This window comes from Zootoca vivipara, chromosome 1, assembly GCF_965207765.1.
Source record: "Zootoca vivipara chromosome 1, rZooViv2.hap1.1, whole genome shotgun sequence".
In the NCBI taxonomy this organism is placed as follows: Eukaryota; Metazoa; Chordata; class Lepidosauria; order Squamata; family Lacertidae; genus Zootoca; species Zootoca vivipara.
In genome coordinates this window covers 73578819-73600828 of record NC_142582.1, presented here as the reverse complement: position 1 = coordinate 73600828, position 22010 = coordinate 73578819, and the positions used below count along the sequence as shown (strand labels likewise).

The 22010-nt window shown below is 42.6% G+C and overlaps 1 protein-coding gene across 1 annotated transcript in view; it reads left to right on the top strand.

Annotated features, from left to right (window-relative positions):
• The first annotated feature begins 1964 nt into the window (after nucleotides 1–1964).
• BBOX1 (gamma-butyrobetaine hydroxylase 1) overlaps nucleotides 1965–22010 on the top strand; it is a 33004-nt gene continuing 12958 nt past the window's right edge. The window contains exons 1-4 of the mRNA XM_035117640.3: nucleotides 1965–2302; nucleotides 11918–12389; nucleotides 12828–12942; nucleotides 21610–21808. Of these exons, the coding sequence (XP_034973531.3) occupies nucleotides 11991–12389; nucleotides 12828–12942; nucleotides 21610–21808 (713 nt within the window). The 5' untranslated portion in view covers nucleotides 1965–2302; nucleotides 11918–11990. The remainder of the gene's footprint in view (nucleotides 2303–11917; nucleotides 12390–12827; nucleotides 12943–21609; nucleotides 21809–22010) is intronic.

Below are 22010 nucleotides of genomic sequence, written 5' to 3'. Positions count from 1 at the left end.
GTGACTTAGGTAAAGTCAACTTTTTTATAAAGTTACCTTTTTTATATGTGATTTACAGAACAGAATTAAGACATATTATGAATGGATTACAGCACTGAGTCTTATAGAATAGAGCTACCAACCCAAATATTTAATTTCCTATACGTAACAAAACTGAGTATGAATTAATTTTCCAGTCTTGTTGCCAAAATGGCTGTTAAAATCTAATTCACAAAACAGTCTTTTAAGTTCTCTACTACATCTGCTCCTGTTTCCATCTATCAGGCTACCCATTCTTAAATCCATGAAAATGTTGCAGTCTTTGATAAAGGCATTGGCTTGACAGTATTAAAACATTGGACATATTCCATACGTTATTTCTGGTGTAACACTGATTAATAGGCTTTGCACTTGGTGGTGTTGATACTTGAAGCTTGATTTCACTACTTGAAACTCCACAGTGTGCTGTTCCTTAATTCTGCACTTATGCAAAGCCATAATAGTTTGTCTTATTGGCTGTGAAATCACCTAGTGTACATCTGAGGAGCAATGAATTATGAATTTGCAAGAGCTGAACATTGAATTGCAAAGTCGTGCAATTACCAGTTTCTTTATCTTGGCTGTATTGTGTTAAAAAGAGAAGAGTTTTTGCACTTTCCAATTTTGTGACACCTACTGGAGATTTACTCTGCACATCTATAGCTCTGCTAATTGAATTTAGGCTAGATTATGGCTGAATGCTAGGAGAAACTTCTTTATGGAAAACAACTGCACAATAGAACCCAGGGATCTTATGGGTTATCGTCATTACATATCTTCAAGCTGAATAGATGGTCATCTGTGGGGGTTGTTCTAGTTCTGGATTACCTTCCTCTAGCAGGGGGCTAGAGTGAGTAGCCTAGAAGGCTCTGCAATTCTACATAGAAATTACATTGGAAATTTAGATCCTATCTAGTTAAACACATGGTGCAATCTGAATACAGGCATAAAGACATAACAAGAAAAAGTTGTAGAGGACGCCTCTACTACTGGGAAGTATGGCAGTGGGGGGGATACAGTATAAGCCTTCTATGTTGGGCTGCTGAAAGTGAGAGCACAGGCAAGCTTCAGGAGAGCAGGAAGCGGGGTAGCTGGTGCCACAATATGAACACCAGCAACAAGGTTAGGCAGCTACGCCTTCCCCAAGCAACTAATTTTGCCCACTTCCACACTTGCAGCCTACTTCTGGGGATCCCCACGACAGCCTCCTCTTGCTTACTTGTGAACTGCACTTTCCCTCTGAGCACTACAGCAGACCCAATTCTTCCTTCCCAGAAGAGAGGGCAGCTGTTCCCTGCAATCATTTTATGCTCCCCACGTTCACAGGCCTGTTCTGTGCCACCCAAAGTGAGATGAGGCGCTGTTGCGGTACAAGGGGGGGACACCTTCCCAAGGCCAAAATGCAGCCCCCAGGCCTCTCTATCTGGATCTCCACACACCGCACACCCCTCTCCCTGTGTGCTTGAAGGGGGAGGATTCTTGCTTGTCCAGAAACAGAGGGGTGTGGGTGTAAAACCAGTCTATTGTACAGAGATAAAAATGCCCCTTTGACTTTATTTATTTATTAAATTTACGTGCTACCTCTTTCTCCAATGAGCTCAAGGTGGTGCTCATGGTTTCCCCCTCCCCCATTTTATCCTCGCAAACCAACCCTGCGACGCAGCTTAAGCAGAGAGGCAGCGACTGGCCCAAGGTCATCCCACGGCCTAGTGGGGATCCCAGATACTAGTCCGATGCTCTAACCACTACACCAACCTGCCTCTCCTTTTTGCCTCTGGCGCCACCCACCACTGGTATATGGCCCGAGGAAGGTTGCTTAGAAGGCAATGCGGCCCCGGGGCTGAAAATCCCTCTCCCTTCCTGTTCCTCCAGCCGGTCGCCCGCGGGCTTTCCTGGCTCGCGGGAGTCTCTGAAACTGCGACCTCGAAGGATGTCTATCTTTAACTCTATCGTTGCTGACGGCACCTCCTTCCAAGCAACAGGTTTGGGGGCAGCACTTAAAAAATATCCCGGCATGCTCTGCGCTTTGAGCTTCTCTCCCCGACGCGCATACCTTCCCAAAGGAGAAGGGGTGCGCGCGCGCGCGCGCGCGCAACTGAATAACCGCCTACCGCCTTTCCAGCTGCTCTTTGAGGGCGAGCCGGCGAACTGACCTTCGCCTCCTCTGCCGCGGCTTGCTTGTTTGGCCGCCTGCGCGCCGTTCCTTCCTAACCTGCCTCAGCCGAAGCCGGCGGCGGTGGGAGGACCCAGTTGGCCGGCTTTGCCCAGCTGTAGCGCCCGGCAGGTAAGGAGCCCTCCCACCCGCCACGCCGTTTGGAAAGCTCAGTCTGTGGCTCGGGAGGCCGAAGGTGGCTGCGTCGCCACTGGCAGGCGCTTTCGGTCAGAGTTCATGGGTGGCTCCTCCTTTTTGGCCTCGTCGACGGTGGGGGGAGGAAGGGAGGGAGGAGGAGGGTCCTATTCCTCCTACTGCTTGCCAGCTTGGTCCTCTCCGAGAAAGTTAAATCGGCAGCAAGTCCTGCAGAATTCAACGGGGACCTGTTGCCAAAGTGCAGCTTGGCTTTCAGTCTTAACTCCTGAGAAAGGGGTGGGGAAACCAGTGGAAACCCCCCCCCCACTATTGGGTTCTTTCGGGGGCATTGGGATCTGGATGTAGAGGAAAACCTTGTACAACAGACCTTGTACAAGGTCTTCTGAGGAGATGGGAACCTCCCATGGGTGAGCCTGGGCTGAGGCAGCCATGGGCATTTCCCTGGTACAAATCCACTCCATATACAGAGGGAGCCATAGAAGAGGCATGGGGTGCCGCAAAATGTTGCAAATGGAGTGTGCATGCTCAGGGGCCTGGCCAGCCTACCAACCTTGCCTTCTCCTATGACACACCATTGTGCCCCCCCCCTTTTCCATTCCCCCTGTCCTAGTCAGCCAGCCCATACAAAACTTTTTCAGTACTATGTGTTCTGCTTTTGGGTGTCCCCCCTTCCACACTTAGGTACCTCACCACCACCTTTTTTGCACTTCTGCAAACTTTTGGGCTGTCCCAGACTTGATGCTACTTGTGTGCAGGTGCATAAGGAACCACACTATGTGAACATATTTGCATTCAGTAAGCAAGATGATAGGAAGCAAGTGAGTCATTTTCAGAATAAAGCAACGAGTCCCATATTCAGGCTTATGCTTGATGTATGTGTCTCTCCATTTTGCACAATGATGCAGGTAGCCAAATGACCCTTGAGCTATATTCACAGCTACATTCAAATGATAGCTGTGGGAAATGGCGGGGCCTTGTTTTCGTGTGTGTTTGTTTTGAATCATTGTCAACATGCAATGCAGTTATAAATAACAGTGCAATCCAAACCCAAGACCTGTCAGGCTGAGCAAGTTTGGAAAAGGTGCATCTTCAGCTGTCCTGGCTCAGCTATGCCAGCATAAGTCACCCATCCCATCTCAGCTAGGGATACATCTGTGTATCTCCCTCAGTCTGGCTGACCTGGGGCTCAGCCAGCGGAACTTAAGCCACCAGAGCACATGCCAGTGTAAGTTCCCCAATACGAGTGTTTCAGAGTTGTGGTCAGGACAAGGAGAGACATGCAAAACCTTTCCACTAGTGCACATTTCACCTGGTTTACCAGGTCATGTAACTGATCTGTGAAAGGTTTTTGAGAAATGTGTAGATCAAAATTATTTCACAGCAGGTTATAATAGGGATGTTGACTTAACTTGAACTGGTGTCTGTCCCACCAGCTTCCTATACTTAAGATTGCATCTTAAAAAGCAGAGGCATCACCTTGCTGACAAAGGTCCGTATAGTTCAAGCTATGGTTTTCCCAGTAGTGATGTATGGAAGTGAGAGCTGGACCATAAAGAAGGCTGATCGCCGAATAATTGATGCTTTTGAATTATGGTGCTGGAGGAGACTCTTGAGAGTCCCATGGACTGCAAGAAGATCAAACCTATGCATTCTGAAGGAAATCAGCCCTGAGTGCTCCCTGGAAGGACAGATCCTGAAGCTGAGGCTCCAATACTTTGGCCACCTCATGAGAAGAGAAGAATCCTTGGAAAAGACCCTGATGTTGGGAAAGATTGAGGGCACAAGGAGAAGGGGATGAGAGAGGACGAGATGGTTGGACAGTGTTCTTGAAGCTACCAACATGAGTTTGACCAAACAGTGGGAGGCAGTGGAAGACAGGAGTGCTTGGCGTGCTCTGGTCCATGGGGTCTCGAAGAGTCTGACATAACTAAATGACTAAACAACATAAATGAACATCTTCAAGTAGCTTTTCTTCACCTCTCAGTAATCTCATCATTTCAGTTACTGAGAATGAGAGATCAAGGTTTCCAGGTCAGAAGGTGTGACTTCTAATCAAATTTGAGCAAGCCCTCTGCACCTCTCAAATTATAAATTAAATTTAGGATTCTGAAATGCTTCTTTGAGGACGGTTGAAGGGGCATCACTACCGCTAGCCCACCACAACATCTCAACACTGGATGTTTGTGGCAGTTCAGAATTTCCTCCTGTGCCTGAAACAGCATTAGCATCTTACAGAGCTGTTCCTTAGCACTTAATTGGGTAGATATATGGCAGGGCAGGGCAGGACTGGGAACAAGCTGTCTGTGTCAGGTCTTAAAAACTTTCCAGCCACCATGAATTCATCTATTCCTTGGTAAACATGGTTATCAGAATAAAATGCATAGAATGTGTTTACTGCCGGTTATGTTTTAATGTGAAGGGATTTCTTGTAGACTCTGGGTATGGTGTCTTCTTAGGACAAGAGGTTGCTTAAGGTGAGCTCTTTACAAAGTGAGGTTGTGATGCACAACCCTTTTACTCAACAGGAAAACTGCCAATGTCTATGTTAGTGTTCCAGAATAAGTGAGCTGGAGCTTGCATTATAGCCATACAGGATATTACTAGGACCACAGGGTATTTAGCACATTTCCCCCCAATGTACATTACCTAATTTGTTTCCATATCCTTGCAACAAGACACAGGATACATATGGATTGTGGCTATAATGTTATATTTACTTAGCTTCAAACACCAGGGGGGGGGTGGTAGCACACTTGATCCGAATTAAATGGTAATATGTACATAGCCTAAATTTCTGTTCCAAAAACTTTTAATGAAAGAGAATTGTAACACGCTTTGTAATACGGAGATTTTTTCTTTTTCCTGACCTCATCAGCAATTGGCTAATCCCCTAGAATGCAATAATTCGGTTTATTTGTATTTGACTACAGAGTTACTGGTAATAAAATTACCCATCCTTTTAACAAAACTGACCCTTCTCTGATCTCTTATATAAAAGAATATTTGACAGGGTTGCTTCTACATATCCCAGGCATAGGTGGTCTTCCAGGTCAGTATGGTTCTAATCTAGTAAAATATGAAATACTGTAATAGCGCAAGTGTGCCAAATATTGCCTTGTAAAGAAGGAATAGTTAAAGCATATTTCAGCTAGACATTTTAAATCTCACCTCATATATTTTGAACTCCCACTTCCTTTAATGCTCAGATCTTGGCATCCTTGCTTTCTCTCCCCCCCCCCCCCCCGGTCCTCTTTCTTCTAATTTTACTTTGGGATGAATTTAATGTAGTGCTATGGCAGTTGTTCCATCAGCACAAGCTTTTCAGCTTGCCAGGCAGAACACACACACACACACCCCAAATGCTGTGCTGGGGGTTCTCCCACCTTGTTGCATTAATGCACGCCCTTGTGTGGGCTTCCACTAGTAGGACTAGTTAGGTGAAGCCTACTCTTTGTGTTTAAGGCACATTTTGCTATGCCTGGTTTTAGGACTGAAATAGCCTTGATTACTTTGGTGGGTGGAACTAGAGTCGGGAACTAGGGAAGGGGAGTGTGACCCTGTTGGTTCTGCTGTCTTTCAATACAATCAACTGAATGCTTACATGAGAGTGTTTCAGTGAATAAAAATGCAAAACATCTTTACTGCTTGGATGCATTGCTAAGGCCACGGTCATTCTTTTCTGTAAGCTCGCAAAGTTTATCTTTTCAGCCTTTATTTCAAAAGAGGTATTAAAAATACCTTGTGTGATCATTCATAAGGGATTGAAATAATACTGTTGGAAGTTGAATGGTGTGGTGATTTGGGTGTTTATATGTGCAATCCAATCTCATAGGTATTGCTAAAATATGTATCCTCTCCCCATCGCCCTGGCAACCTCTGTTTCAAAATTCTTCATAAGGCACTTTCCCCTGTGGTGACATCTCACCCCTTCTAATCCAAGCAGCCTGATGCTGAATCTCTCACCTTTTGTTCAGGTAATGACCCTGTTATTACCTATCTTTGTTCTTACCTCTCTAAACCCAGCTCCTGAGGAAGCTGGTTTGACTTACTTTTTTAGGCCTTGCTAAATCCATTGATCAAACCCCACATTTACTAATTTCAGAAATTATGGGGAGAACCTGGCACCCAGGAATTTGAGGGGATCCGTGCCCCTTACAAACCTATAACAGTACAGTTGTACCTTGGAGTTTGAACGGAATCAGTTCCGGAAGTCTGTTTGACTTCCAAAATGTTTGGAAACCAAAGCATGGCTTAAGATTGGTTGCAGGAAGCTCCTGCAGCCAATCAGAAGCCACAGAAGCCCCATCAGACATTTGGGTTCCAAAGAACGTTCACAAACCAAAACACTCACTTCCAGGTTTCTGACATTTGGGAGCCAAAACATCTGAGTAACAAGGCATTCAGGATCCAAGGTACGACTGTATTTTTAGTAATTGAAACAAACAGTTTAGAACTGCCAAGCTTGACTAAGATCTTGACAACCCAATTCATTTGCAATTGACACCCATTTTTTGCTACTAATGAATTTAAGAAATGGAAAAAAATGTGTTGGTTTATTTGAAACTGCCATTAGTTGAAGCTAGTTCTTGTGTCTGGTGTAGATTAATTTTGTTCTGAGCATTTGCTTTCCGTCAAATAGACAAGAAAGGTGGGTGGAGCATTATTTGCTTGTCCCACTTAAAAGGATTTAAACTTTTGTGCAACGATTTAAAGCAGGATTATGGTAAAGTATGAAAATATGTACTTGTGGTCTGCTTCAAATGTACCTATCTAAGCATCAATGAATATTTTAAGAATTTATAGCCTAGTAAACATATAATATAAAATTCGGTCACAAATTATCTTCTTGCTGTGTGATGAGCCATTCTGCAGCTGGAATAAATCAAGGGTTTTCCTTTGATGTTCACTCCGCCCAGTTTCAGTGGAAGACACAATAGAAATGTGGTCCAGAGAGCTGGATTTTATTCCTTTTCACAGCTGCAAAAATGTCAATATTTTTTGGACTAGTTACATGTACATGCCTTGGTATTTCTGCCACAAATAAAAAACTGAAACGTGGTATACTCCTAGGTCCAAGTCTACTGCAAAGGTCTGGAAACAAAGCATTTTAAAGACGTTTGCTTGGAAACGTGGCCCTTCAAGCCTTGCTACCATGCCCTTGGGACTCATCCCCCGGCTTCATCTCTTCAGCCACACCCCTTCTTCCCATGCCACACCCTTCATTGTCTTTGCTTTGCGCTATTCTTGAGTGGTTTTGTTTTTTGTATGGCTGGTGTGTGTCCTAGAATTCTGATAATGCCTCATGCTTCCCTGGATGGAGGCTAGAAAGTGGCATGTAGGTGCATGGAAACTAGGCTCCTGTACAAAGATAACATTTACATCCATTGCTTTAGTCTCTGGCCCCACCCAGCTTTGGCATGTGTCTACCCAGAAGGGAATAAATAATAATAATAATAATAATAATAATAATAATAATAATAATAATACATTTTTATTTATACCCCGCCCTCCCCATCCAAGATCGGACTCAGGATGGCTAACATTGAATATAAATACAGTAAAAACATTTTTAAAAAAAACAGTTGATTAAAATATAAGTTAGAATACAGTTTAAAATGCAGCTTAAAATGCAGCCTCGTTTTAGTGGTAGCCTATAGATCAAAGCCATAAGGGGAGAAAACGTCAAATATTCACCGGGGCCAACTATCCATGCTGGTCCTACATGGGCCAGCAAAAAGAGCCAAGGGAAAATTTATATACAAATCCCATATAAGGGGTTCCATTTAAAAAAAAAGAGAGGGGGGGAGTTAGACTGAGTCCAGCCCAAAGGCCAGGTGGAACAGCTCCGTCTTGCAGGCCCTGCGGAAAGATGTCAAATCCGCAGGGCCCTGATCTCCTGCGATAGGGCATTCCACCAGGCCGGGGCCGGAGCTGAAAAGGCCCTGGCCCTGGTTGAGGCCAATCTAACCACCTTGGGGCTTGGGACTTCCAAAGTGTTGTTATTTATGGACCTTAAGGTCCTCCGCGGTGCATACCAGGAGAGATGGTCCCGTAGGTACAAATGTGACATTCGAGCTGAAAAAGATTCCCCATCCCTGCAGTAGAAGTTGGGATTCTTCGGTCACCACACACTGAAGCACAGAGATGGGAAACATGAAAGTAGAGAAGGCCTGGGAGGTGGGAGAAGCAGCATATAGGGAACCCAAGAGGCTAAAAGGAGGAAGGGGAAATTACTGTCAGTTACTGTCAGGCTTCAAGAATGCGGCTTCCTCCCTTTGCTTGTGGATAAGCAGAACAAAGCAGAATAGACCCTTGCCATTTAAAGAGATTGTAATGACCACAGCGAAAGAACAAAGAGTCCATTCTTGAAGTAAAGGTGCTCCCAATTAATGTCCACACACCCTCGTCAGTTCCTCAGCTTGCAATCTGATCTCGCAACCACTTTGCTTTATGTGCCGCCACCTTATCTGCTCTACGTGACCTTGGACTGATGGGCTGGACACTTTCCAGCGAGAGAGAGTCTGCTAGCTCTCTCTCTTCCAGTTCTTCCTCATTTTGCTGTTAACCCCCCAGTTCTTCCCAACTTTTGTCTTCAGAACTATGCCCCTCTGCAAACCACTATTCCAAATCAATACTGCTCCACTGCTCCTGGGAAGCTTCAGGATCCTGGGCAGGGGGAGGCTCCCACCATTCCTCATCAGAGCAGTACTCCTCAGCCTGGTCTCTGACAGTTACATTGAACAGTAGACCTTGCACCTAGAGACAGCGTGGTTGAAGAAAGGGAAAGGAAGCAGTATGCTGGGAAACACAGGGTGAGCAGGGAATGCAAAGGCCTGGAGAAAAGGGGCATAGATAGAACAGAGAATTGGTTTGGCAAGGCTGAGTGAAAAGGTGGATGTTGGGACCTAAGGACATGCAAGGCACTATGCTGCTGTGAAAAAGTAGCTGAGGATCTTAGACAATGGCCCTGATCCATTGTGGGACATACAAAATAGCCCCTATGTACCACAAGGGGCATACAAAATAGCCCCTATATACCACAAGAGGATTGGTTTTTCGGGTATTGCAAAAAGGTATTTTCTCCGTTAGGAACATAGGAAGCTGCCATGTTCTATCTTGCTCAGGCCACAAAGAGTTGAAGATGACTGGACTGAGCTGGCTAGCAGCTTAGGGTTTCAGATGGGAACAACAGCAAAAAGAATCAACCAGGTGCAAGGCTTCATCTCAGGGTGAGCACAGATATTAGCACATACTTTCCCCGTTATGGAACGATGCGGGTAAACAACATGCCACTTACATGCAGTCAGCAGTTTTCTTTTGCGGCTTGCAGTGATAAGCATGAAAAATTAAAGTTATTGGCTCCGACAGGCTGCATAACCATGAGGCCAATAGGAATTTACATTTATTATGTTTTCAGATCTCATCATTCTTAAGCTTTTCTCTCTCCCCAACCCCATCCTTTAGCTTTGGCAGCTCCTGGTCACCCCAGCTAACTGGGGTAAGGGGATACTGGAAAGTTCAACCTTGTGATTTTTCCAGGAAAAAATGGTTCTTCCTTTGAACCTTAGACAGACTAGCATTATAAATGTGTGTTCCCCCATCTGTTATTAATTGAGAAACCAGCAGCAGGAGAGAGTTGCCAGCCATCTGGAAAACTATGGGCCTGACTGGTTTTGAGGCTTTTGCTGCTGCCACTGCCCACCCCACTCCCCTCGGTTGTAGGGTGAGAGAAGTGAAAGTTGGTTTCCTTGCCCTGTTTTCCATTCATTTCCCCCCCTCAATATAGGATTCAGGGAGTTTCAGAAGCAGCAGTGATGTGCGTAGCTCCATGCTGCTGCATGCCATGTCTGTTTGTTGTCTCCTAGCCTGGGCTACCCTATTGAAAAAAGCAAGGAGGCGCCCAGGTGGTCACATCCTTCCCTTGCTTCAACCTACTGACTGCCAGCCACAGGTGGCTGAAGTAGGCAGCAGCTGCTGCAGCTGTCAGGTTGGGGATGAGAGCATCCTTTGTGCTTGTGTGCATCTGCATGATCCTTGTCTATGTGCGTATGAAAGGGAGGGAAAGAGTGTCTATGTGTGCATGTTTTGACTACCTGTTCGCCTGTATGGAAGGACATGTGTACAAGGAGAATGTTCTCTGGATGCTTAATATATTGACTATAATAATAGTAGTATAATTGTAATATACTATAATAGTATAGTAAGTGATTATGTTGTGATGTTGCAAGGAAAAATATAAGTGGACCTTCTTATCCCAGTCTGCATATGAATTGGAATTGTTTTTATGTGTGTGTTTTATTGTTGATGTTTTTGTTGCTAATCACTTTGGGACGTTTCATGGGAAGTGATTCATAAATGAAATGAATATATAAAGTCGTGACCACTTCTTGAGAGAATCTGTGCTTTTAAACCATTTCATAAGGCAGTCTGCGCCAACCTGGTTCCCCTCCAGCTGTTGTAGATTCCAGCTGTGCTGGCTGGAGCTGCTGGGAGTTGTAGCCTTCTGCAGATGGAGGGCAGCAGGTCAGCAGAGGCTGTCATAAGGGGTGGCTGAAATGGCATGTTCACCGTGACCCTGGCCACAAACACTTGGATGATGCTTCATGAGATTGGATAGCTTTCACATCTCAAAAATGAATCTGTCTGTGTATCTGTAAGCTCACAGAAGCACCATTAATCGTGGCTTTGCAAGTGGGTGAATGTAACTTGCCTAATGGTGTTAGGAGTGAGAGCACCAAGAGACAAATGTGTTGCTGGTTAAGAAGTCCTCTGAGCAGCAATAGGAGGAATTCATTGTTGTGCTAAGCCAGGCACCCCCAAACTGCGGCCCTCCAGATGTTTTGGCCTACAACTCCCATGATCCCTAGCTAACAGGACCAGTGGTCAGGGATTATGGGAATTGAAGTCCAAAACATCTGGAGGGCCGAGGTTTGGGGATGCCTGTATACTAAGCCTATATTGTTCCATCAGAGCAAACATTTCAGATTATCTCCCTTCTCTTACCCCTGTGTGTTGCTCCCTAAGACAATTTCAGGGACACAGGAGGAAGAGAGGAAAGAAAGCCCATTGTGCAAGTGGAAGTCCTTGAATAGGGCTTTGGCTGGCAGTACTCATTAGTTGAATCTCACCCACTGTAAACAAAGCCTCATTTTCTAAGGTTCAAATGCAATATCTGTAAATCTGTGAGAGGTAAGTGGTTGAACAGATCGCTGAGGAATCCACACTTGTCAAATGTGTCAACTGATCCAATATTATGTGCATGGAGAGGAATCCATGGATGCAAGTTATTTCTTTTGGAACAGCCAATAATATTTCCATTAAATTGTCTGATATTGCAACATCTGCTGCTCTCCAAAACCATGGTTCTGTCAGATTTCTTGTATTGGGGTCCAAATTTTGAGGCATCCAATACAAAGCTAAAACTTTTTTCTTTTTCTTTCAAAACACTTGATCAGAACTTCAAGGGGGTTGAGGGAAATGGAGACTTTATGTGCCAGAATGAGAGGATGACAGGGACCAGAAGTAACATTATTTTGAACAGAATCCCTTTTTCTTCTTCTTGCCTTTCATCAATATGCTTTATTCTTACAGCACTGACCCAGAGAGAGATTTCACAGGGTGAAAAGGCCTTTCTGTACTGAAGATCAAACAAGGAAAAGGAAAGATGTGGACTTCAATCGCTAAATACTTGTTAAGAACCAAAGTCCACCAAGACTGTTCTCGAACCCTGCTGCAAGCACAAAACAGCAAGCGCAGCCATCAAAAACATTTCTCCCTGAGCAGGAGGCCCTGGCAGCATTCAATGCCGGGGACAACACAGATGGCTCAGGCCTTCAACATGAGTGCAGCCATCCATAAAGTGGAAACTCTGGAGGCAAATCAGTTTATCTGTGTCCACTGGGAAGATGGGAGCAAGAGCCTTTACCCTTCTGTGTGGCTGCGAGACAATTGCCAGTGCCCAGAGTGTTTCCTGCACTCTGCTAAAGCACGCAAACTACTTCTTGAAAATCTGGATGTCAATGTTGGGGCCAAGGATGTCACTTTGGCACAGAGGGAGAAAAAGGTAAGTGTGTGTGTGTGTTAAAAAGCTGTTGTTTTCATATAATATATTAACCTCCATGTGTAGAACTATTTTGTTACAGTGATTTAATGCTGCTTACCTGGGAATAAGCCTCACTGAACACAGTGGGACTTAGTTTTGAGTAAGCTTGTATAGCATTGCACTACAAACTCTTCAGAGTGAAAGAGGTTACAGTATTAGGCCACAATCCTAAGCACACTTACTAGGGAGAAGGGCCTACTAAATTAATGGAACTGCCTTCCAATTAAACATGTGTAGGATTGCACACACATAACAAGACCACATGCCAGTTGCTTTCATTATGTGGAAAAAGCCAAATCCAACAAAACAAAGAAGAAAAAACAGCAAAGCAAATAAAATGCTTGTTGGATTATTCCAGTCTGCTTTCAATGTATGTCTCTTTCTGTTTTGTGGACTAAGGTATGCATTGTATGGCCAGATGACCACACCAGTGAATTTGAGGCTGAATGGTTGAAGAAGAGATGTTTTTCTGAACAAGCAAGAGCAAAAATGCAGGAAGAATTATTTCTATCAGGTAGTGATTCGTACCATTTCTGTAGTAAATGCATTAAGGGAACCCCATTCTCAATTGATCTGGAATCCATTTTTAATAACAACAGGATTTTATATATCAGTGATAAAGGGCTTCACATATTTTATCTAACTTGATCATTCCTCCTATCTTTTTGATCTAGTATTTAACCAAGGGGCTGCATTGTGCACTTTATTATACACTGAGACTTGGCTAGGATATCATCATTATACGAATGTAACAGGATTTGTATATCACTTAATCAACAAAAACCTCTTCGCAGATTACATAAAATAGTGTTAGTACCGGTACTGGAAATAAGCAAATTTCTCAGAAAAGTGCAAGGCTGCTGCTCTGGGCAGCATGCACGCACTTTACGCAGAATTATGCTCCAATTAGTAAACAGATCCCATGCTGTTTTTTTGGAGGGAGTTCTGCATTCTTGTTTTGCTCAATCCTCAAAAGATGGGGGTGGGTGGGGAGGACTCAGAGAAAATATACAACACAGGAGCTATTTTGTTCCCCAGGCAGAGCTGTTCACAATTCAGAAATCTGGATTTCTCCTGAGAGAGATGAAGAAAACTGTTCATAAATGTTTTAATTGAATAATATAAACTGCCTCTGTTAACCTGTGATTAGCATAATGTTCTTGAAATGAGTGCCAGGAAAGGAAATTGTTGCTGAAAGGGATCAGCTTTTTGGAATTTTGCTCTGATTTTATACACAGATGGAAGCTTGAATTATGTAGTTCAAGAGAGTTGTTTTTTTAAAAAAAATATGGAGAGAACCAAACACTTCTTGTCTCTTGGGAGCCGTGGGGCCCTTCCTCTCCAGCCTTACAACACTGAATTTGTCCGCTTACATAAACATAGAAAGAAAGTTACAGTATCTTGTGTCTATACCATTTGCATTGCATACATTTGATACTCAGGCAATGTAAAGGCATCTAAAAAGATAATAGAGTCGGAGAATCAAATCCCTGAATGCACTATTCATATGAAAAAACTCCCAATACATTCTCTCTCTTTTTATATAGTTAATCTACTGGGGAAAAGGGTCTTTCTGTCTAACATGCTAGTCTTTGCATGTCTTCTTCAATCAATATCAAGCTGATAGTGTCCAGAGGGGAAAACCTTGATATTATCAGTCCATCTAATGAATGACACATTCTTGAGAAATATGAAAAGCAGTTATAGCTCATTGATAAGTCCATGGTCCATGCAGTCTCCTGGAAAGTGTGTGTTCCTTTTCTTCATAGCATGTAGAATCTGTTTTTCATCAGCAATGATAAAAAAAAAAATCATCATTTTGAAGGCATGAATGAGCACTATTGGACTTCTTTCTGAAATCTAAGCTATTAAAGTTTCCTGCAAATAGTATGAAAAATAAACAGGTTTTTTCCCACTGCAACAATTTGAGGGCTGCCTTGGAAGCGAGAAGTAAGCTTGTCAGAGCATTCATGGCCTGTCTTTATAGCATTTCTGAGCAACTCCATTGCCACAATTTGTAACCTTCAACCCTGTGCCGCAGTAGCAAAGTGGAAATTCTACTGATTGTGGTTAAGTAGTGGAAACAATATATGTAGCATGATGAAATGGTAGAATAATGAATAATGTGAATGGGGTGGTTTACCAGCAGGGAACGCTGGCATGGAACACAATCCCTGTTTAGAGCTGCTGCTTAATAGATTTTCAAGCTGCAGCTAATCTTGATTTTTTTTTAATGGAATAATGTGCTCCCTTCATTGAAGGAAGGAAAATTGTTGAGATCAAATTCCACAGGCTGATGGATAGACAGGTCTGTTTCAGTATGGTAGAGAGGGTAATAATCAGGATTAGAATAGCAATCTTTTGAAAAAAAAAATTAAAAAGCAAAGTGTAAGCTGAGTTGATGCAGCCCAGTCATTACATGCTTCATAAGTTAACAGCAACAAAAATTATCGGAACAATAATAAGTGGTGACTGCATATTTATGTGGCACTATTTTCCACTTGTTATGCAAATCTGCAGAACAAAGCTAACATAATTGTGTGTTTCTTTGCAAATGCAGAGCATATTCCAGAAATCTTTCTTGGTGACAGATGATAGAATGCCCTTTTAATTTGGCATCTGTTTAAATACTCTGCTTCACCATCTATTGACTCATGGCTGATTAAAGTATGAGATATGCTTTTTATGGTGAAACTGGATAAGAGAAGGAAGACAAAAAGTTTATTGAAAAATGAAGCTTATTTATTCAATATTGAAACAGTACAACACAAGATTCATTAAAGCCATAGACTTTCTTGAGGATATATCGTAATGTGCATATAATGATATGTTTATCTGTTAGTTTACATTTAGTGTGAAGTTATATATTTATTTATTACCTTTCAAATGTATTTATTAACTATGCGTATACATACATACATACATACATACGGACTTCATTTTTTTGTAAATTCTTTCATTTCTGTTTATAATTATCTGAATTGCAGATAAGAAACTTTTTAAACATTAATAATTTGGCAACAGTTTCAAGGGTAAAGTAAATCCAGTCTGTCATTTAGAAAAGCCCTATGGCAGAATGGTGCATAGCTAGGCAAAATGCTGTTTTTACAGCATTTAAGCATTTTAGAAAGCATTTTATTGTTACATCTCATATAGTGTTCTGTGTGACAAAGCTATTGTTTTGGAAAGCCAGTTATTTCAACATTTTAGGCAAAGGCATGTTGCATGTACTGCTTTGACCTGGTATTTGCTGAGTTATTTTCAATTAAAGTGTTTGTAAATCTGAAAGATAATCATCTTTATCTCCGTCCATGCTGGATGGTGACTTTCCATTCTCTAGAACAGGCATCCCCAAACTTCGGCCCTCCAGATGCTTTGGACTACAATTCCCATCTTCCCTGACCACTGGTCCTGTTAGCTAGGGATCCTGGGAGTTGTAGGCCAAAACATCTGGAGGGCCGCAGTTTGGGGGTGCCTGCTCTAGAAGAATATCTGCAGAATTCTTATGTTCCTATGAACCCTGTCAGTCACTCAGGTGCTATCATGACTTTCTGTTGCATTCAGCCTGTGTCTGTGGAATTGGTTAACATTTGTCATTTGCCAGATTTTGAAGCGCTTGGCCCATTGAGACATGCTGTTGAGACATTTTGTTTAGGCTAGCTATAATTGATGTTTATGTGAGCTGCATTTTTTATTCTTCTTTGCTGCTGGAAAATCCCTGCAGATTCAATTGTTATGATTTTTATTGTTGTTGATGTTTGTTCAAGATGTGCACCCATTTAGCAGCCTCCAGTCATCACTGTTCTGCTTTAATCTAAGTCAGTCTATTTCCTGACTTCTAACACTTTGCAGCCAAATGGACAGTCTCCTTTCTCTGGCCCCAACTGTTGTGGCTTTTTTCTGCAGGGGATGATTTTCATTGGGTAGTTGTATACAGTACCCTTCTTTCAGTGTGCTCTCTGTGATGGTTATGCCTGCACTGCCATTGGGGTAGGGCAGAAAAAATGAAGCAGATACAAAAATAATGCTATTTGGAAAAGGAATGATTAAAGGTTCCTCAAGAGGGAAAACAGTTAACTGAGAAGAAAACGGCTAGAGGAATCAATGCAGGCTAGAATGACAGTGCAAAAGGCCATCAACAGTTGGGATCATAGAGTTAAAAAATAAAGTTGGATTTTCTGAAGTCTGGAAAAATGGAGAAGAAACACATGCAGATTCCCTATTAAAAATGAGTGAAGAAAGCATGGTATATCATAGTCAGTGCTCAGTGTGGAAGCCTTTCAGTCACCAGTCAAGAAAACTATGCCCCTTTTTATAGAAACATTTTAAGCAATAATACACGAGTGTTAGAAATGTCACAGTATGGACATAATGATGTAACCATTTCTTCCCTCATTTCCAGGTAGTAATTCCTCATTTTATAGAGCACTTGCAAACAAAGAATGGCCAAGAAAATGAGTGCAACTTTACCCAAGACAGGTGGTGGTAATAGTAGTAAGGTGAGGTGTTGAAGGACAGAGCTGTTTGTGCCATATAGCCAGGCCTGCCATCTCTAAACTAGCCTACTACTCTCAGCTGCAGAGAATGGAAGCTAACCTGTCATCAGTGTTAAAGAAAGATTCAGCTACCAGTTGTCAACTTCTGTACATGGATTAAAAGAAGATGCCATCTTGTCCTTCACCTCAGGCCACAAAATGTCTTGGGCTGGGCCCTTTTCAGAGAGGACTATAGACCTAAGCCTAACCAACTCTCCTTGTTACAATGGCTTTGTGGAGGAGACTTTGATCCACCTAAGGCTCATTCTCATGGAATAATAATAATAATAATATAACTACTACAACAACAATTTATTATTTATACCCCGCCGATCTGGCTGGGTTTCTCCAGCCACTCTGGGTGGCTTCCAACAAAATATTAAAATACAATACTCTATTAAACATTAAAAGCTTCCCTAAATGGAAGGAGAAAGGAGGTGATTTTCACTCATTCCTCTTTTCCTTGTAGCCACACACGCTCTTCTGGAGGGTCCTCAAGTGCTCTGGAGTAGGTCTTCAAGCAACTGCAGGGATAAGGTGGAATCTATGAAAATTCCTTTCCCACCAGCAGAAGCATCCCATTGAATGGGGTTCTGCTCCTGGGACCTCAGGAGCCAAATCAAATAAATAAGGGAAGACAAGAAAAACTAGAAAATAAAGCATACAGTGGAACCCATCAATTTTCACAGGACTTATGCACCAGGCAAACACATTTATCTTTTATTGGATTTGCTTTGTAATTTAATTATTACTGTCAGAGTGGCTTAATCTGTGAAGCAACTTTCCGATCCCCTCATGAAGAGTCATCCTTTGTTTATAACGAAGCAACCACGGTTTATTGAGTCCAGCACTAAGTAAAATGTGTGTTGGAGCAGATTTGCTAAGGAATTTAATAAGGTGTGATTACATTTCTCCTCAAGGACTACACTGTGTTTTCTTCATTTTAGGAATATTTTGGGGGGAAATCAGCAACTTGTCAGTCATGCCGCAGCTTCTTAGAAACACACAGTCAGATAAAAAGATGGTTTGTGAGGATGGTTTACATTAGGATGTGTGCGTTGTGTTTCTTGGACTCTCCCTCTAACAGGCTTATGCCAGAGGAATCAGACATGCTAGCTGTGGTTGGAAAGTGCAAACCTTGCAAATGGAGAAAATTGTTCTTACTACTCGCAGTCGTCGGCTCGGGGCAGCTTTTGCTGACTACACTGAGATGCGTACCTGCCACAAGAAACGGCATGTGAAATAAATAACAAAGTTAACTTTAAAATCTTGGGTACCTACCACTTTAAAGTTTATGGTGGGCTCTAACAACGCCTGCAGAGTTATTGCTGCTGGTCTGTTTTCCCAAACGCAACTTGAATTTAATAGCTATGCTTAATAATTGAACTGGAGACCATTTTCTTCTGCCACAGCATTTGTAGATTTAGGAATGTTCTGTAGAAAAGGTCTAGCCACGTACCAGTAGTTCAGCTATGGATTTTCCATTTGTCTGTAGGTTGTCTTCTGAACATGCAAGCAGGGCAGAGAACTGGATTGAGGTTCCAAGGAGGTAGTTTGAGTGCATTGAGGGCTGTTGGGTCTGAATTTGGGGAAGATCCCAGGGCAGGCAAAGGGCTGAGAAAAGGTCCCTTGCCCCCAGAGCTTAGGGGCCAATGTCCCTTCGCCCCCCCCCCCCAATAAAATATTTGAACCCTCCTACCCAAGTTGATGGGTATTTTCATTCAAATGGTATATGTGCACCACATCCTATGATAGATTATGCAGGGCAGGCCTTACCTGCCCCTCCCCATATTTTATTCAAGTTAGCGCCCCTGCCCTAGAGCAAGGGGTAGGAGCTGGAATAGGGAGTGGGAGGAGCCATTCACAGTAGGTTACAAACCCACCAGCTCTGAGTCCTCACAAACGATAACTTCTCAGTAGCAGTTTGAATGTTAAATGATGTCTTTCCTTGTTGTTTAGTTGAATGAACTCACAGAATATCCTTAATTATTTACACTTATTTGGCTTGGCAAGAGGATAGTGATGATAACAAGCAGATAATCTTCCACAAAGTGTTCATGTGTGCAGCACAAACTCTGCTTTTTACCAGGGGATAATTATTAATTTTGTGATTAGAAAGGTTCTACTTTTAAGCAATTTTAAGCAGATGGTTCTTAGAGCTTTCCTTTAGCTGTTCCACATGGTGGCTTGGAATAGCTATTTCAAAAGTGACAGCCATTGTTTTTTCAGGGTTTTTTCTTTTCTTTTTTAATAATCCAGGGTAGTTTCCTACATCCTTGAAACACATTTTTTTTTCATTGTGGATCGTCTTTTCACTGACCGTCTCCAAGATGATCCTTTGGGACATTTCCATGAATAATGGGATCGTTTTAATTAATTTCCTTTTCCTTAGTCTTTCATCTGCTTCAACTAGTTTAACTCAATGAAATTTTTTGACTTTTACAAGAAGCAGAAGACACCATTTTCATACCTATTATTTTGCACGACATGACAGGGCAAATGTTCATAAGCCTGGTTATGTGCCACACTCCCTACCTGATGCATATTCAGTAATTGCAAAAGAGAGGTCTACAGTATATGCATTCTGATGTATGCTCATAGACATAGAGCTTTTCCATGTGAGTGGGGATCCCGGGCCAATCAGCATTTCCCCTGGGGAAGCCATAATAGTTAAATTAAATGGTCTTGAAAGACCTACAATTCAAAGTGTTGGTGCTGACCTTTAAAGCGCTAAATGGCCTCGGCCCAGTATACCTGAAGGAGTGTCTCCACCGGCATCGTTCAACCCGGCCACTGAGGTCCAGTGCCGAGGGCCTTCAGGCGGTTCCCTCACTGCAAGAAGTGAAGTTACAGGGAACCAGGCAGAGGGCCTTCTCGGTAGTGGCGCCCACCCTGTGAAATGCCCTCCCATTGTTTAGAAGACATCTGAAGGCAGCCCTGTTTAGGGAAGCTTTTAATGACTGATGTTTTAATGTATTTTTAATCTTTTGTTGGAAGTAGCCCAGAGTGGCTGGGGAAACCCAGCCAGATGGGTGGAGTATAAATAAATACATAAATAAATTACTATATTATTATTATTATTATTATTATTATTATTATTATTATTATTGCCTTATCTATTCACGTATAAAGGAGGAGGTGGGAGTGCAAGTCAGGGGAGCAAATTGCTCACCCCATACCTCCCCTCCAGTCTGTCATGTGAGGCATTTTCCTCCCAATCAAGATCAGTTCTGGTATCAGAGTCAGGTTGAGAGAAAAGGTGTTTGGGCTTGACAAACCATGAGGAGACAGCACAACAGGAGTTTGGAGAGTCCACCCCTTATCAACCATGTGCTTTGATTTCGCTGTAAATCATACCCTTCACCAATGCATGACCAAAGCAACTATAACTGTCCTGCCATGTCTTAATTTGTCCTTTGTTTCTCCTGAAGACCAGTAGGAAATATGTTTCCCCTGTCATAATCCAACTGCTTAGCAATCAAGTAATTGGCAAAGGATGCTTAGCAAGTTTCAACCAAGCTGCCTGAATTTATTATAGATCAATTCCTCAAATGGAAAAGAGAAAAATTTCCAATGAAGTCAAGTCACATGTGGGGTCTGTATGTACTTATGTGCTGGCACACCCACACACAGTGTGCTCATAATTAGCTTGTTTGCTTCTGTTGGGTCTGTGTCTCTTTGCTTGCATTATGCTACTGCTGTATAGATAGTTGCAGTAAAGGCTCTTTTCTTTCATTCATGATCTGGCAGCAATTAAACCATCCGATGGTAAACCAAGAATTCCAGGGGAAATCTTGGATCATCGTGTGCATCGCTGAAAGTAAAGTAGACAATAATAATAACCCTGGGAAAGTGCATGAGTTTTGCTTCATGGGAGCATAGAAAGAGCATTGCCTGATCAGGTGAAAGGTCCATTTTTAATCCAGCATCCTGTCTGCAACAGGTACTCCAGATGCTTTGGGGTACATATAGGCAGAGCAATAAAACAGCAGTACCCCCACACCCGCTCTTTGAGCCCCTACATTCCCCCTGCTCTAGTAACAGCTGGAGCATCTTGCCTCTTAACTTAGTGCTTGAAAACCCTCAACATCTGAGACAAGGCAGATTTGGAGTGCTGCACACACAAAGAAAAATACCTTCAGTTAGACTGGATAGGTTTTAGTTGGGTGGGTTCATAACTCAAGAGGCAAATGGCTTGTTAGAATTGCTTTTAAAGCTTGTGTCTGTTTTTCAATAGGCAGCATTCTGTACACACTGTAAAAGAGCAAAGTTCTTTCCTGGGAAATGTCCCAGGGGTTACTTTTTGAACTTAGTACCCCCTATACATTAACAATGAGGAACGTTTCCCCCTTTGGCAGATGCAGATGCCCTTCAGAAGCTGTACAAAAAAGATTGGCTGCATTGTTTTCATGCAAGGCTAACAAAATGTTACAATGGCACTGTGAGGGGTTGAAAGAGTCCTCTTTTAAATGGAGTTGTTCAGCTTTGTATGTCCTGATGATGTCTTCCAGTTTGTAACACTGAAATAAGTAGATCTTATTAATCCTTCTCATTAATAAGAACTTATTATTAGTACTTCTTGTTAACAATCTAATAATCATTAATACTTCTTTATGTGTTCCCTTTTCTTAATGTGGCTTTTACAGAACGTCAATACTGGGGTTCTGATCTTCAGCTGCCAACTATGGCCTTTGAAGAGGTCTTACAGAGTGATGAAAGTGCATACAAGTGGCTGGCCACCCTTAAAAGGACAGGGATCGTGCTCTTAACGGGAGCTGCCAGCAGACAGGGAGAGCTGCTTAAGCTTGGGCAACGTATTGGATTCCTTCGCCTCACATTTTATGGGTAAGTTAAAGCTTTTACATATGCTTGCTCTTGTCAAATTTATGACCCATATTGCTGCTTGACATCACTCCAGGGGTGGGAGTAGAGAGATATTAATTAATTTTTTTACTATCAATTCAGCATTTTCTTTGCATTAGTGATAGTTATGTAGCCAAAGAAAATTTATGTCGTGTAAAAGCTCTCCAGCTAGTTATTCAAGTAT